Source organism: Petaurus breviceps, unplaced genomic scaffold (assembly GCF_028583685.1).
Source record: "Petaurus breviceps papuanus isolate PSGF00001 unplaced genomic scaffold, PetGlider_PUasm1.0 90065, whole genome shotgun sequence".
Taxonomy (NCBI): Eukaryota; Metazoa; Chordata; class Mammalia; order Diprotodontia; family Petauridae; genus Petaurus; species Petaurus breviceps.
The window spans coordinates 50288-64242 of record NW_027187174.1 but is presented as its reverse complement, the minus strand read 5'-3'; the positions used below and the strand labels follow the sequence as shown (position 1 = coordinate 64242).

The following is a 13955-nucleotide window of genomic DNA, read 5'->3' as shown; positions in this document are numbered from 1 at the left end:
GAGTTGTGAAGTGTTTTACACTCTTGTGACAAATTATACATAGAAGGGACTTAGGGAGATGAAGCAACTGAAAGGGTTAAGCAATGGATGCTAAACTTGTGCACTCTGTGCCTGTGCAAGTGAATCCCAGGCTCACATCTGTATCCCTGGTAGGGACTCCGTGAAGATTTGTTCAACCAATCAATCTGGAATCCAATAGTATGATGCATATAAAATAACCTGCAAACCCGAAAGCCATTATAATTTGTCACCAGAGTGTAAAACCCTTCACAACTCAGCTCAAACTCCCATTCTAGCCCTATGGCACATTCATTTGACCTGGCCAAATAGGCCTTCTTGCTCTTCTTTAGAGACAACAGTAACATTTCCCATCTCTGAACCTTTGCAGAGGCTGAACCTGATGCCTAGCATACAGTCTTTGCTCCTATAAGAGTCACTAGGTTCATTCAAGCTCATATATTCCACCCAAATGATTCCTTTCTTGATCACTCCAGCTGCTGGTATGTCACTTCCAAATCTACCTTGTGTTCATTTTGTATATATACTCTATGTACTCATACATGTATAAGTTGATTCCTCTAGAGAATGTAAGCTCCTTCAGGGAAGCACTATTTCCTCTTTCTCTCTCTATCCCCAGTGACTAGGATAGTGCCTAGCAAATAGCTGATCCTTAATAAAAACTCATTGATAGATTCACATGGAGACAGGTTAGAAGAGAGAAAAGAGCTCTGAGTGCCTCTGACACCTATTATTTGTGTGCAACTCTCTAGGCAAGTCGTTTAATCTTTCTGTGCTTCAGTTTCCTTATCTGTACAGTGAGAAGGTTGAATAAAGGGCCTCTTATGCTCTAGATTATGGTCCTACTACCCAAAGCCACAAGGGAACCACACTCTCTCAATCAGCCAGTCAATAAGTATTGATTAAGCACCTGGTACATGCCAAGCACAAAGTGCTGGGGATGCAAAGAGTCCCTGCCCTCAAGGAGCTCATAATCTAATGAAGAAAACCATATTCAAATAACTTTGTCCAACCAAGCAGCAGACAGGATAGATTGAAGAAAATCAACAGAGGGAAGGCACTTTCCTAGCATTAAGAGAGACTGCAGGAAAGGTGTCCTGGAGAAAGAGAAATGTTAAGTGGGACTTGAAGGAAACCAGAGAAGCCAGGAGGCAGAGAGGGGGAGGGGGAGAGTTTCAGGCCTAGTGGACAAAAAAATGGAAGAAGGCCCCAGGACAGAGCCCTGGGAGACTCCCATGCTTAGGAAATAGGGCAGGGATGATGATCTTGCAAGGGTAAGTGAGAGGGAGCAGTCAGGCTGGTAGGAGGAGAAAGAAGAAAGAGCACTTTGAAGAAAACTGAAGGAAAAAACACACTGACCAAAAGAGGCTAGAGCTGCATCAGCCAGTAGCCACTGCTGGGGTACAGCTCCACAGGTACTAAGACTTCCATGAGCTTCCTGGCTTAGTCACAGACAGAAAACTACCCTGAAGTATCTCCCCAGCAAAGCTGCTAAGGGGCCATTCAGCATCACCAATTGGCATGGATTTCAAAAGAAGGATAAAAAGTAGTGGTTTTATCACGGAAATATGCTAGTGACCTAGATACTAAGACAAACTAGATGAGGAGTTTGGTAAATAACCTAGAAATCAGACACAGAAACACAGTATAGTGATAATGGGGGATTTAAGTTGTCCAGACATTCACTGGAGATATCTCTCTGCCCAAAAACCTAGCTAATAACTTTGTGGCTTACCTTACTCATAATTTCAACTGTCAAGTCAAAGAATCACCAACCAACATGGGGAAATTTTATTTCAGAACTGATTCTCAATAAAAGGGAGGAACTGATTTCTGGGGGTGGAAATGATGAGAACCCTGGGGGGAAGTGACTTTTCCCTCTGAAAAAATGATAGAGGAGAGAAAATCCAAGCATGCTGTACCCTAGATTTTTTAAAGCATATTTATTTCAAAGGGTTCAGAGGACAGATACATAGAATTCTATGGACTAAAATGTTATAGGACTAAAATATTATAGGTTCTCTGTTTGGTATGATATAGTGGGGACTCTTCTGCAGCATGGGTTGGATTTCAAAATTTGTCCTTCTGTATCTCTGTAATATGGAGCTACAGGAATTTTGAGTGAGGGGGTGACATGGCCAGACCTGCATTTTAGGAAAACCTCTTTTGTCAGATTTAAAGAGAATGATTTGGAAGGAGCAAAGACTTGAGACAGGGAAATGAATTAGGAGACTATTTCAATAGTCCAGGCAAGAGATGATGAGAGTCTGAACTAGGATGGTTGTTATGTGAGTGAAAAGAAGGGGAGATATACATACATAAATACATACATATGTATGTATGCATATATACACACTTATGAGAAATATTGTGGAGATAGAAATGTCAAGATTTGACAACTGATTGGACATGTGAGTAAAAAGAGTGAGTACTCCTTGAAATGTTGAAGTATCATAATTTCAGTTAGCATATATAAGTACCAATAATTAGAGAGCTGGGAGCAGGCTAGCTGGGGATCCCCTGATGCCACACAAGAAGGAGTATAAGAATCCCAAAGAAGTATCATGTGTTTGTGAATGCATCCCCTTAATGCTAGGTGAAGTATGGTAGTGCCAAGAGAACACTGGATTTCAGAGTCAGAGGACTTGAGTTACTAATGACCTCTCTGACTCTGAACAAATGTTTCACCTCTCTAAATCTCAGCTTCCTCATCATTCAACAAGAAGATGGCTAAGGTCCCTCCCAGTTCTAAATCTAAGACCCTAGGCAGGAGAGACATGAGAGTTCTGGGAGTCAAAGGACCTGGGTTTGAGACCACTCTCTGCTATTTATTGGCTGTGTGACTTTGGGCAGTCACTTACACTTTCTGTGCTTTATGTTCCTGTAAACTGGATTAGATGATCTCTAATGTTACTTCCAACTCTAAACCTACAATCCTATAAATACATAAAAAATTCTTACACTTTTGCAGTCTGAAATAGTCTCAAAACCACAGAAAAACATGGGAAGAGGTCATTGTTACTACTTCGTATTATAAATTGTATTTGAAGAGATAGAGTCTGGATGCTCACAAGCAATTACATTTAGGTCCCAATTAATGCAAATAATTAATTCCCTGACCTGGTTGCATTATTAGGATTCATACTACAAACTCTCATTGATCTGGAATCAATAACTATATTTTAACTTTGAATATTGGGATTCAAATACACATGATCACTTACCAGGATTTATTATTCACACTAATAAGGATTTAATTATAAGGATATTAATGGGAAGAGAGACAAGAGGGCCTCTGGTTCTGCCTGGAAACAAGGACTATGGGGAGGGTCGCAGGTGGTAGAAGGAGTATGGCCCTGAGAATGCTGTTTCTGTGCTCAGGATTTAGAAATGACTAGTGTTTCCCAGGTTCTATCTGAGCAGCCTTTGCATTTGCAGGTAACACTCCACCTCCAGCATGGCCAGTGATCTTTCAATGCCAGCCCCAGTCTGCCTAATTGAAAACAGTAATGGGCAATTCATGGTAAACCAGGAAGCATTGCAGGTCCTTACCACAGTTACCCAGCCTGTGGTGGTGGTGGCGATTGTGGGACTCTATCGCACTGGAAAATCCTACCTGATGAACAAACTGGCAGGGCAGAAAACTGGTAAGTCCAGTACATAAGGCTATGATACTTCACTCTGTATATACATGCAGAAGATTATCCATTTGGACCAGATTAGGGTCTTAGTGATAAGAATAAATGGATCTTTATAGGTAAGGTTTCTTCCTTAGTGCTCCTGATTCCTTTCAAATACAATAATGAAGAAATAGGACAGAGAAAGGGAATTTAAATATTATATTACAGAAGTGTTGGTTTTTTTTTATAAGTGACATGGAGAGCATAAAAAATAAAGGCAGAGCCCATGAATCAGGGAATTAAAAATAAATAGGCTAGAAGGGAAAAGAAGTAATGAGGAAGACAAAGCAAAGGACAATTTAAAAAAAGGGGGGGTAGCAACAGAAGGTAAAAGATTTAAAAAAGCATTGAACAAAACAATAGTTACTTATGGTGATTTTTAAGATGACATCATCTTAATAAAGAGAACTAGAGATGTGTATTTTTACTTATTTCTTAACAGTTCTAATAAGATGATCTAAATTCTTTTTGCTACTTTTCCCCATTTTATTACTTAAAATAAGAGTTTGAAGGAGAGAATTTTGTACCAAACTCTTAACTGGGCAGAGATAAAGAAGGTTTGAAAGAGAATTGAATAAATAAAAATAAATAAACAGAAATTAACAATATAAATAATTTGGAAGAATCTAGAATAGGTCAGTTAAATGGGAATGGGATGAAAATATGGGAGTGGGGAAGACAAAGTGGGAATACACTGGTGTAACATCAAATTCAACAGCTCCCTCAGAAACAATAGCTAATGTTACCATATCTCTGCCATTCTATGAGAAGTCTTTGAGAAGAGTAGGAGTTTAACAGTTATTCTGGAGAGACTATTGACTGTGACAGCTGAAGAGAGGGGAGAGAGAGAAACTAAAACAATTTATCTGTAGAGATAATTGGATATAACATATGTCTCATGAAGGGATATGAAAATAATTCTTTTTTTGCTTAATAAATAAACATTTAATTGAATTGAATCAGTGATCTCATCCCAGCTAAAATCCCGTGTTTTATAGGAAGCCTTTCCCAGTCCCTCTTAATTCTTTTTTTCCATGTATTTACTTATTTATTTTTAGTTTTCAACATTTGTTTCCAAAAGATTTTGAGTTACAAGTTTTCTCCCCATCTTTCCCCTACCCCCACCCCAAGACAGTGAGCCTACTGAATACCCCTTCCCCCAATCTGCTCTCTCTTATATCCTCCCCCCTTCACCCTTCTAATTTTCAGTAGGGCAAGATGGATTTCTATACCCCAGTGCCTGTATATCTTATTTCCCAGTTGCATGTAAAAAAATTTTTTTAACATTGAAAAGAATTCTTAAGAAAATATTTTAATGCATATCCTGAAAGAATTGAGTAGTATTACTAGGTTTCTAAAATTGAGAAGTTCATAGTGATTACTCACTTAAAGTAACTTTGGCTATAACTTTCTCTCAGCTGATATGTTAGAAATATTTGTTCATGACTTCATTTCCTTGTTGGTTACAGTAACAATATATAGTATAGTCAATAACCTCAATGTTTCAGCCTATGTTTCAGGAGTTGAGAGAGTGAGGGCTGGGGAGAAGGATGATTCCTATCAAGAGAGAAGTGAATCTAAGCTTATGTGGAAAGAAACTTCTCCAGTTAGTTAAATTATCAATATATAAACTGAGGTGGAGCACAGGGCTAATTCATCAGTTAATGAGAGAGATCACAGTTTTAGTCATTAATAAGAAAATATCAGAATGTGCTTTCCTTAGAACACAGGATAGGCATAAGAAAACTGCCCTGGTAACAGATAGGATGGAGGCTGCAAGATATAGGCTACACCTAAGGATTGACTCTACCTCATGGCGACACTAGCATAGAAAGTAGTTTGAACTTAAAAACAAACCAAAAAAGTCCTCACATACAAAATACTGATTTTAAGAGATAATGTATAAAATAAATAAAAGGAGAAAGACAGATGCCAGGTGTGGACTGGGTACATTATCCAACAAAATCAAACAATGTGGCAGAGTGCATAGGAAACTAGAACCCAACAATATAAGAAACAACTGAAAATATTCATCTAGAATGAAAATAAGAGGAATAAAACTTACTATGCATCATAGCGATTCCATAAACATAGAGGCTGAATGAAGCTATAAAACAAAGCAAAAACAAAAATCCACATTACCAAGAGACATGTTTGCATCCCTTCAAGAACAGACAATGAAGCAATACTACACTGACTCTATGTGTACCAATGGAAGAGCATCCATTTCATTTTAAATCTTAATGGAATTAGAAAAGAAAGACATAGATAATAGGGCACTAATCATAGATAACTTTAATGTCCCCTTCTCACAGCCAGGAGGGCCCTACCGCTCCTAAGTTCAGATACTTTAATGTTCCCTTCTCACAGCCAGGAGGGCCCTACTGCTCCTAGGTTCAGATACAAATCCCTCTGTGGGCCATTTAAAGTTATTTACACTCGATCTACATCCAGCATTCTTTCCACTACAACTCTGGCTTGAATGTCCTCCATGTGCCCCCAAGGTCAAAATCCCTACTTTGCTACCATTTGGGCTCCTCTCTCCAAACTCTTGTGCAGGCTTCTCCCTTGGCTCCACAGTGCAGTCTCACACCAAGGGCATCTGGATGTGGTGTGTTCCTCATCCCAAGAAACCAAATCACACCCTTGTTCTCCTGGACACTGAGGGCCTGGGTGATGTGGAGAAGGTAAGAAGAGGTGGATGCCACCCTGCTCAACCAAATGTTATTAAACAGTGTTATTCTAGGCCTCAAGTGTAACAATGGCCAAACAGGTTGTTTTTCCCCCACTGCACAATCATGGTAATCTAGGGAATCCCGCAGAAATGGCAAAAAGTCATGCATTCAGTCCAGATAATATGATCTAACTTCTAGGGCGACAACAAGAACGACACATGGATCTTTGCCCTGGCCGTGCTGCTGAGCAGCACCTTTATCTACAACAGCATGGGCACCATCAACCAGCAGGCCATGGACCAACTGCAGTATCCTTTCTGGACAAAATGAGATGACATTAAGAAATCACTTTGCAAACTTCAAAAGTCTATACCAGGGGTGGGGAACCTGTGGCATAGAGGCCACATGTGACCCTCTAAGTCCTTGGGTGTGGTCTTTTGACTGAGTCCAAGTTTTACAGAACAAAGACTTTTATTATGGGGATTTGTTCTGTCAAGTTTGGATTCAGTCAAAGGATCTATACAGCCCTGGTCTATACAAATGCTAGCTATTACTGCTCAAAGATCAAAGCAGGACTGGGACAGCTCTCCTCTTCCTTAAGGAGGCCTCTATAAAGTCCATATTTTATTGTACTGGGGGCCATCTCCAGTCATCCTTATCTATATCTTGACACTGCCCCCGGATGGCTCCAGAGGAGAGAATGAGGCTGGTGACTGCACAGTCCTCCCTCACTTGAATCCAATTCACTTGCAAGTCATGGTATCTCCTTCCTGATGTCATGGTCCTCGTTAAGAACAAAGGATAAACAACAATAACAATTTTATTATATTACTGATAACAAAAAGTGAGGAGAGAGAGACAAAGAGAGATAGACAGTCAGAAAGAGAGACAGAGAAAGACAAAGTCAGAGAGACAGAGACTGGAAGCATAGCCTAGTGCAGGGCTGGGGAACCTGTGACCCCGAGGCCACATGTGGCCTTCTAGGTCCTTACGTGCAGCCCTTAGACTGAATCCAAACTTTACAATTCCCTTAACAAAAGAATTTGTTCTGTAAAACTTGGACTCAGTAAAAAAAGCCACACCCAATGACCTAGAAGGCCACAGGCTGATCATCCCTGGAGTAGACAGAGAACCCCTAGTGCAGTCAGGAAGACCTAGGTTATAATTCTACTTCTGACAGGGCAAAAGATTTAATGTCTCAGTGCTCCTAGACAACTCTAAAGCTGTATAAATAATCAGCAAATAGCAATCTCTATTTCTAAGGGAAAATTCCTCACTGGGAGTTCCCTGTACTGATGAAAACAAGGATCCAGTCAAACACACACACACACAATCAGTAATTGTCAGGAAAATCTCTTATGTTCCTACTAAAAATGCCAGTAAACAGTTGATTCAAGGGAAGGAAAAGTAAAAGACTTTAAAGAATTGGTAGACTTAAGGAAAGTTGGCTGCTGGACTCTTTTTCTGCCACTTTTCCTTCATTAGCACCCGAAGCTATGTGACAGAACTGACAGATAAAATCAAAACAAAATCTTCCCCCAGCACTGAGCAGATGAATGACTCCATGGAATTTGCAAGCCTCTTTCCAGACTTTGTGTGGACTGTGCGTGATTTCCTCTTGGAGTTGGAAATTGATGGACAGCCCATCACCTCTGATCAGTACCTGGAGAATGCCCTGAAACTGAAGAAAGGTACCAGGGAGGGAGGGTTGGGCAATGGGGGAAAGCCCAGAAGTGGCTTTATTTCTATCCAGTTTATCCATGGATAGTCATAGTCCCCGGACTCCTCGAAAAAAAGAGGAACGTGGTGCAAAGCTTAGAAGAACACTAGATGACTAGTATCATCATTCACCAAATAATTATTCAGTGCCATTCGTGGGACGAGTTCTTCATCCTTTTCTTTTTCTCTCTCTGTGTTCAACCTCACGCTTACAGACATCAGGGTTAGAGTGAGTCGAATGTTCTAAACAGGACATGATTTGACAGGACTGAACTCGAGGTCAACTTTCACTCTTTGACATATTCTTCCTCCTTCTCTTTCCTTAGGTTCCAGTGAAGAAGCCAGAATGTGTATCCAGAAGTTCTTTCTAAAGAGGAAATGTTTCATCTTTGTCCCACCTGCTCATGGAAAGAAGCTCAAACAGCTTGAGGAACTTCATGATGATGAACTTGATGATGACTTTGTGGAAAATACTAAACACTTCTGCAATTACATCTTCAATGAAGCTAAGACCAAGACTCTCTCAGAAGGCAGCATAGTCAATGGGCCCCGTGAGTCTTCTTCTCAGCAGCACTTCCCATGACTTCCTTATGGAACTTGCAGGGAACACTACATTGAGGCAGAGAGGAGTCTTGTCTGGTAACATGGACAAAGGCAATGACTGTCTTCTTGCACTAGGCCAGTCGTATGTACCACATTTGTAAGAACTTTGGTTACCAAAAGCACCTTTCTTATTTCTTGTTTCTTAAACATCCTTGATGCCTCCTGATTCTATCAGAAAACACACTTTATGAGAAAGAAAATGAAACCCCCACTCCCCACCCTGGCAAAGATTAAAGATACAGCCCCATTATTAAACAGGGCAACTCTGGCCATTCTCCTGATCGCTCCATTTGTCTTCCCTCTATAGGTCTAGGAAACCTGGCCCTGAACTATGTTGAGGCCATTACCAGTGGAGATATTCCCTGTATGGAGAATGCAGTCTTGGCACTGGCTCAGCTAGAGAACTCAGCTGCAGTTCAAAGGGCCCTTACATACTATGAAGAGGTGATGAGACAGAAGATCCAGTTCCCCACAGAAACCACTCAAGAACTGTTGGATGTACACATCATCTGTAAGAAGGAAGCCACTCAAGTCTTCGTCAAGGACTCTTTCAAGGATGAGAACCAGAAATTCCAAATGACACTGGAGGTACCTTTGTTATTTTAGGACTTTGCCTATGAACTACAACTCTCATTAAATTTAAAAGCCTTGGACCTCAGTACTGTGACTCTGACACCTCATCTTTGATATTATCAGTAACTGAAAGACCCATGACTCTTATGTGCTCTGTAGATCTAGTGTGATATGATCATCTAATACATATATTGAAAATCTTGAAAAGTTAAAAGGTTACACGTGAAAGGTTCACTTGAGGTTTTTGGTCTGCAATGTAGATTATATGCCATAGTCCAAAAGAAAGACAGTAGTGGGAAGGGATTCCGGGAAATTTCAGATCAAGACACTATCTTCAAATATTGAAGAATCTAACAGGAGCTGAACTCAGGCTAGTGGATCGGAGGACAGATTTGGTTCTTTTGACTGCCTCTAAAAGCACACAGAGACAACAGACTTTGGTTTTATAAGAATGTATAGGAAGGAGAAGTGTCTAATATTTTCTTTTTGAAAATTTATTTTATTTTTAATTTGTAGAATAAAGCAAGCATTTTATGACATAGTATTAAAAAAAGATAATTGCACATAAAACTGCAAATCTATTATATAAATCTTGCTATTCCTTTTAAATATACATTAAAATTATCATATAACTTTATTATTTTTCCTTTTTGTTTTCCTTCCCCTTCCCTGCCCTAGAGATGGCTACAAATAGACCCAAATGGGTAATACAGATGTGTAAAATTGTTCAATTCTATTTATCAGTTCTTTCTTTAGATGCAGATAGCATCTTTCTTCATATGTCCTTTATTTTAAATTTCTGTATTTATAATAGTCAAAACAACTTATTTGTTCAAAGTTATTCTTAAAACAATATTGCTGTTACTGTACACTATGTTCTCTTGGTTCTGCTCTTTCTTTATTATTTCATGCAAGTCTTTCCATGTTTTTCTAAGATTACTGAGTGCATCATTTTTTACAGCACAGTAGTATTCCATCACAATCATATACCACGAACCTAACATTTTCTTAAGGAGAATCTTCTGAAGGAAAACATCCTAAGAATTAAAATTACTTAAAAGTGAAAGGTCATGGGTTCTCCTTCATCAGAACTCTTCAAGAAAAGTTTGGACAATCACTTGGGTGGCGTAGAGCAAGGGGTAGATTAAACAACTACTGAGGTCCTTTTAAATTCTGAAATTATGTGAATCTTTTGCACTCCTTATGTCTTACTCTTTTTTTAAATTTAATCATTCTAAAGGTTCAGCTAGAAGCCAAGCTAGATGACTTCCGAAAACAAAATGAAAGAGAGTCCCTAGACCGGTGCACTGCTTTGCTTCAGGAGATTTTCAGTCCACTGGAGGAAGAAGTGAAGCTGAAAGTCTACTCCAAACCAGGGGGTTATGGAATCTTTCTTCAGAAGAAGCAAGAACTCATATATAAGTATTACCAGCAGCCCAGGAAGGGGATACAGGTAAACCTTCCCTTGGGGCACAGGTTCAGGGTTGCAGATTAAGGGGAGCCAGGAAACATTAAGGATCTTTTCCAAACCACAAAGTGAATAGTTAATAGTGTGACCCACAGGAAAGCTCTGCTCTGATGAATGAACAAGCCTTGGCTTTACCCTCACATCACTATTTCCTGTTTCAAATTCATTGTCTTCCTATCCTCCAGGCAGACAAGACTTTGGAAGAATACTTGAAGTCAAAGGAAACTGTAGCTGATGCAATTAACCAGACAGACAAAAGGCTTACTGCCCAAAAACAAGAGATGGAAGGTGAGAAAAACATGAAAGAGGCTCTAACCTGAGTAGTGCTGAGAATTGTGCTCTCTGCCTTCAGAAATGTTATTTAAGACGACTTGATGTCCTTGAGAGCTTTTGAATTCAACAAAGACTCCTTTTCTGCCTCCTAAATATTTATCTCTCTAAACAAGTACCAGGTACTCTAGTGAAGAGATCCAATTAGTTTATTCTATGAAGTAAAACCAATAGTAAACAGGTGAGTAAAAGGCTGGGGAAGTAAGCAGCCTACTACCTCTGGTTGTGTTTGTTTAGTCATTTTAGTCATGTCCTACTCTTTGTGACTCCATTTGGGATATTCAAGGCAAAGATATTGGAGTGGTTTTCTATTTCCTTCTCCAGCTCATTCTACAGGTGAGGAAATTGAGGCAAATAGAGTTTAGCAACTTTCCCATGGTCACACAGCTGGTAAGTGTCTGAAGTTGAATTCGAACTCAGGTCTTCCTGACTCCAGTCCTGGCTCTCTATCCATGACACCACCCAGATGCCCTTTCTACTTCCAGATAAATTTTTATAATTCTTCTTCCTTCTCAGAGCAACAGAGAAGAGCACAAGCTGCAGCTGCTGCTGCAAGAGAGTTGGAAATGCAGCAAAGAAGGCTGGAGCAGATAAGGCTGGAAAATGAAAGGAGACAGCAAGAGGAAGTAAGACAAAAGGAAGCAGATATGGAAGCCCAGAGGAGGCAAATATTGGCAAAGCAAGAGAGAGAGCAGGCTAGGAGACTACAGGTATTACATTGTCCCAGTTCAACATCTGTCCTCTTCCCCATTCCCCTTAATGACTTAAGTAAATGGAGAACAGGAAGTTATAACCCTTGAATAGTGAAAACTTTTGGCCCTTAAAGGAAGAGTAATATAGTCCAAGACAATATCTCCTATCTCTTTTTATTAATCCATTTTGTAAACATTTATTAAGCACCTACTCTGTACAATCACTATGTCAGCCTCTGAAGGTAAGGGGGAAAAGAACATAAAGGAAAGGAGGGAGGGAAAAAAAAGGAAGGAAAAAGGGAAATAAGTAGGAAGGGAAGGAAGAATGGAAGGGCAGGAAGGAGCAAGGGGGAGGGAAAGAGGAATTAAGGAAGGAGGGAGGGAGGGAGGGGAAAATGGGAGAAAGGCAAGAAAGTAGGGAGAAAAGAGAGGGAAGGGAAGGAAGAAAGGATGGGAGGAAAGGAGGGAGGAAGAAAAGAAGGAAAAAAGGGAGGGAAGTAGGAAAGAAGGAGTAATAGAGGGAAAAGGGGAGGAGAGAGGAAAGGGAAGAGAAAATTCAAAGTATTCAAAGAGTTGTTCTGTTTTTTCTGAACTTCTAGCATGCCTCTCTGTACCACTCTTTGACAATTAGATATATTGCCTTGTGTTGTTAGTTTTCTTTATACGTGTTCATGTTGTTTCCCTAACTAGATTTTAAACTCCCCCAAGGTAAGGATGGTATTTATGTTTATTGGTATCCTCCACAGAGCTCAGCAAAGTATCTTATATGTTCATACATTCAATGAAGAAAGTTATTAAGTAGCTAGAACTTAAGGCTACCAATCACTAAGAAACCCAGCAGAATGTGACCTCCCTGAAGGCAGGGTCTTTTCCTGTTTTTATCTTTGTATCCCACTGCCTAGGACCTAGAAGTAGCACTTGTTTGCATTAAATTGTGTTGCCAAACCTAAGAGAGGTGCCACTCTGATTTCATACACACTTGGCCTGTTGGATGCCTGTTTGTTCTCATTTCTCTGCAGGAACAAGCACAATTACTCCAGGAACAGCAAAGAAGGGCGATTGCTGAACAACTACTCCAGATACAGAATTTGCAGGCCCAACTGCATCACCATCACTCAAGTCATGGCTGTATTATATCATGAAGATAAGAGGTTCACCATCTCACTCACCCCCACTTACAGGGTCATTTACATGAGGAATGTTTATCCTTGGGATAATGCATAAGTAACTCAGTTTACTCAAATAATAAAAGAATTATACAGTTGTATGATTAAATGTATCTCAGAAAGCATCTGTCAAAACCTGGTCGAAATGATGTCTCTTTTGACAATATCCAATGGAAGTAAATGTCATTCAGCATCAGCTCAACGCCCCCCAAGGATGGAGACTTCACTCCCTTCATAGGTAAGGTATCTCATTCCATTTTTGGTCAGCCCTCTGTTCAGAGGTCTTTCCTTATCAGGAGCCAGGAGCCTTCCCTGCAAATGCCATCTAGCTCTCTTCCCTGTGAATGACCTCACCTTGTCGCATCCTCTTTCGTATGACAACCTTTCAACTATTTGAAGACAAATAGCATGATACAGGAACTGGAAAAGGAGACAAGAAAAAAGAGGAGGAAAGGGACATTTGGTGGGTTAAAGCATGGCCAACAAGATGTTTGCTGATGTCACGCTTTTCCATATGGGGTCTCTTTAGTTCTCTTTTTATGTTCATAAGCAACTGTGCAAGTGCTCTCCTCCCTCACTCTGAGGAATGTCAATAAATCAGCACCAGTTGATATAGATTATTCTACCTGCATTTGCAGTTGGGCCGTTACCCCAAGACTTGAACTTAAGTGCTTCTGAGCAGTGGAGACAGGCTGCACAGCTGACTATGTGAGGAGGTGAAAGATGTGTGCCTAATCAATGGATAAACCCAGAGAGTCACACCCCAGGGACAGTAGGCTGGGCAAGGGTGAGAACTGGGGAATAGTTCTCTTCTTGCTGGGGCCTCTGAAAGCAGAAGACGTTGGATTCTACAGGTAGACCTGAAGGGGAAGGTCACACTGGGTTTCATTAAGGTGGGAACAGCAGCTGTACTTCCTGCCCCATCTATCCCTAGGAAAGCCGCCAACTGCTCCCCAAGAATTGCCCCTATGGGTGCTAGCAGTTGTCATTGGAGTCACACCTAGAGTTCTTAGAGATTTGGGGATGTGAAG

At 40.3% G+C, this 13955-nt stretch overlaps 1 protein-coding gene across 1 annotated transcript in view; it reads left to right on the top strand.

Moving 5' to 3' along the window:
- The window catches only part of LOC138176671 (guanylate-binding protein 1-like), an 18390-nt gene extending 5357 nt beyond the window's left edge, over nt 1–13033 (top strand). Inside the window, exons 2-11 of the mRNA XM_069107480.1 lie at nt 3457–3665; nt 6258–6385; nt 6572–6681; nt 7868–8064; nt 8419–8643; nt 9003–9283; nt 10509–10721; nt 10922–11024; nt 11583–11776; nt 12778–13033. Coding sequence (XP_068963581.1) covers nt 3476–3665; nt 6258–6385; nt 6572–6681; nt 7868–8064; nt 8419–8643; nt 9003–9283; nt 10509–10721; nt 10922–11024; nt 11583–11776; nt 12778–12900 — 1764 coding nt within the window. The 5' untranslated portion in view covers nt 3457–3475 and the 3' untranslated portion in view covers nt 12901–13033. The remainder of the gene's footprint in view (nt 1–3456; nt 3666–6257; nt 6386–6571; nt 6682–7867; nt 8065–8418; nt 8644–9002; nt 9284–10508; nt 10722–10921; nt 11025–11582; nt 11777–12777) is intronic.
- Nucleotides 13034–13955: the final 922 nt, after the last annotated feature.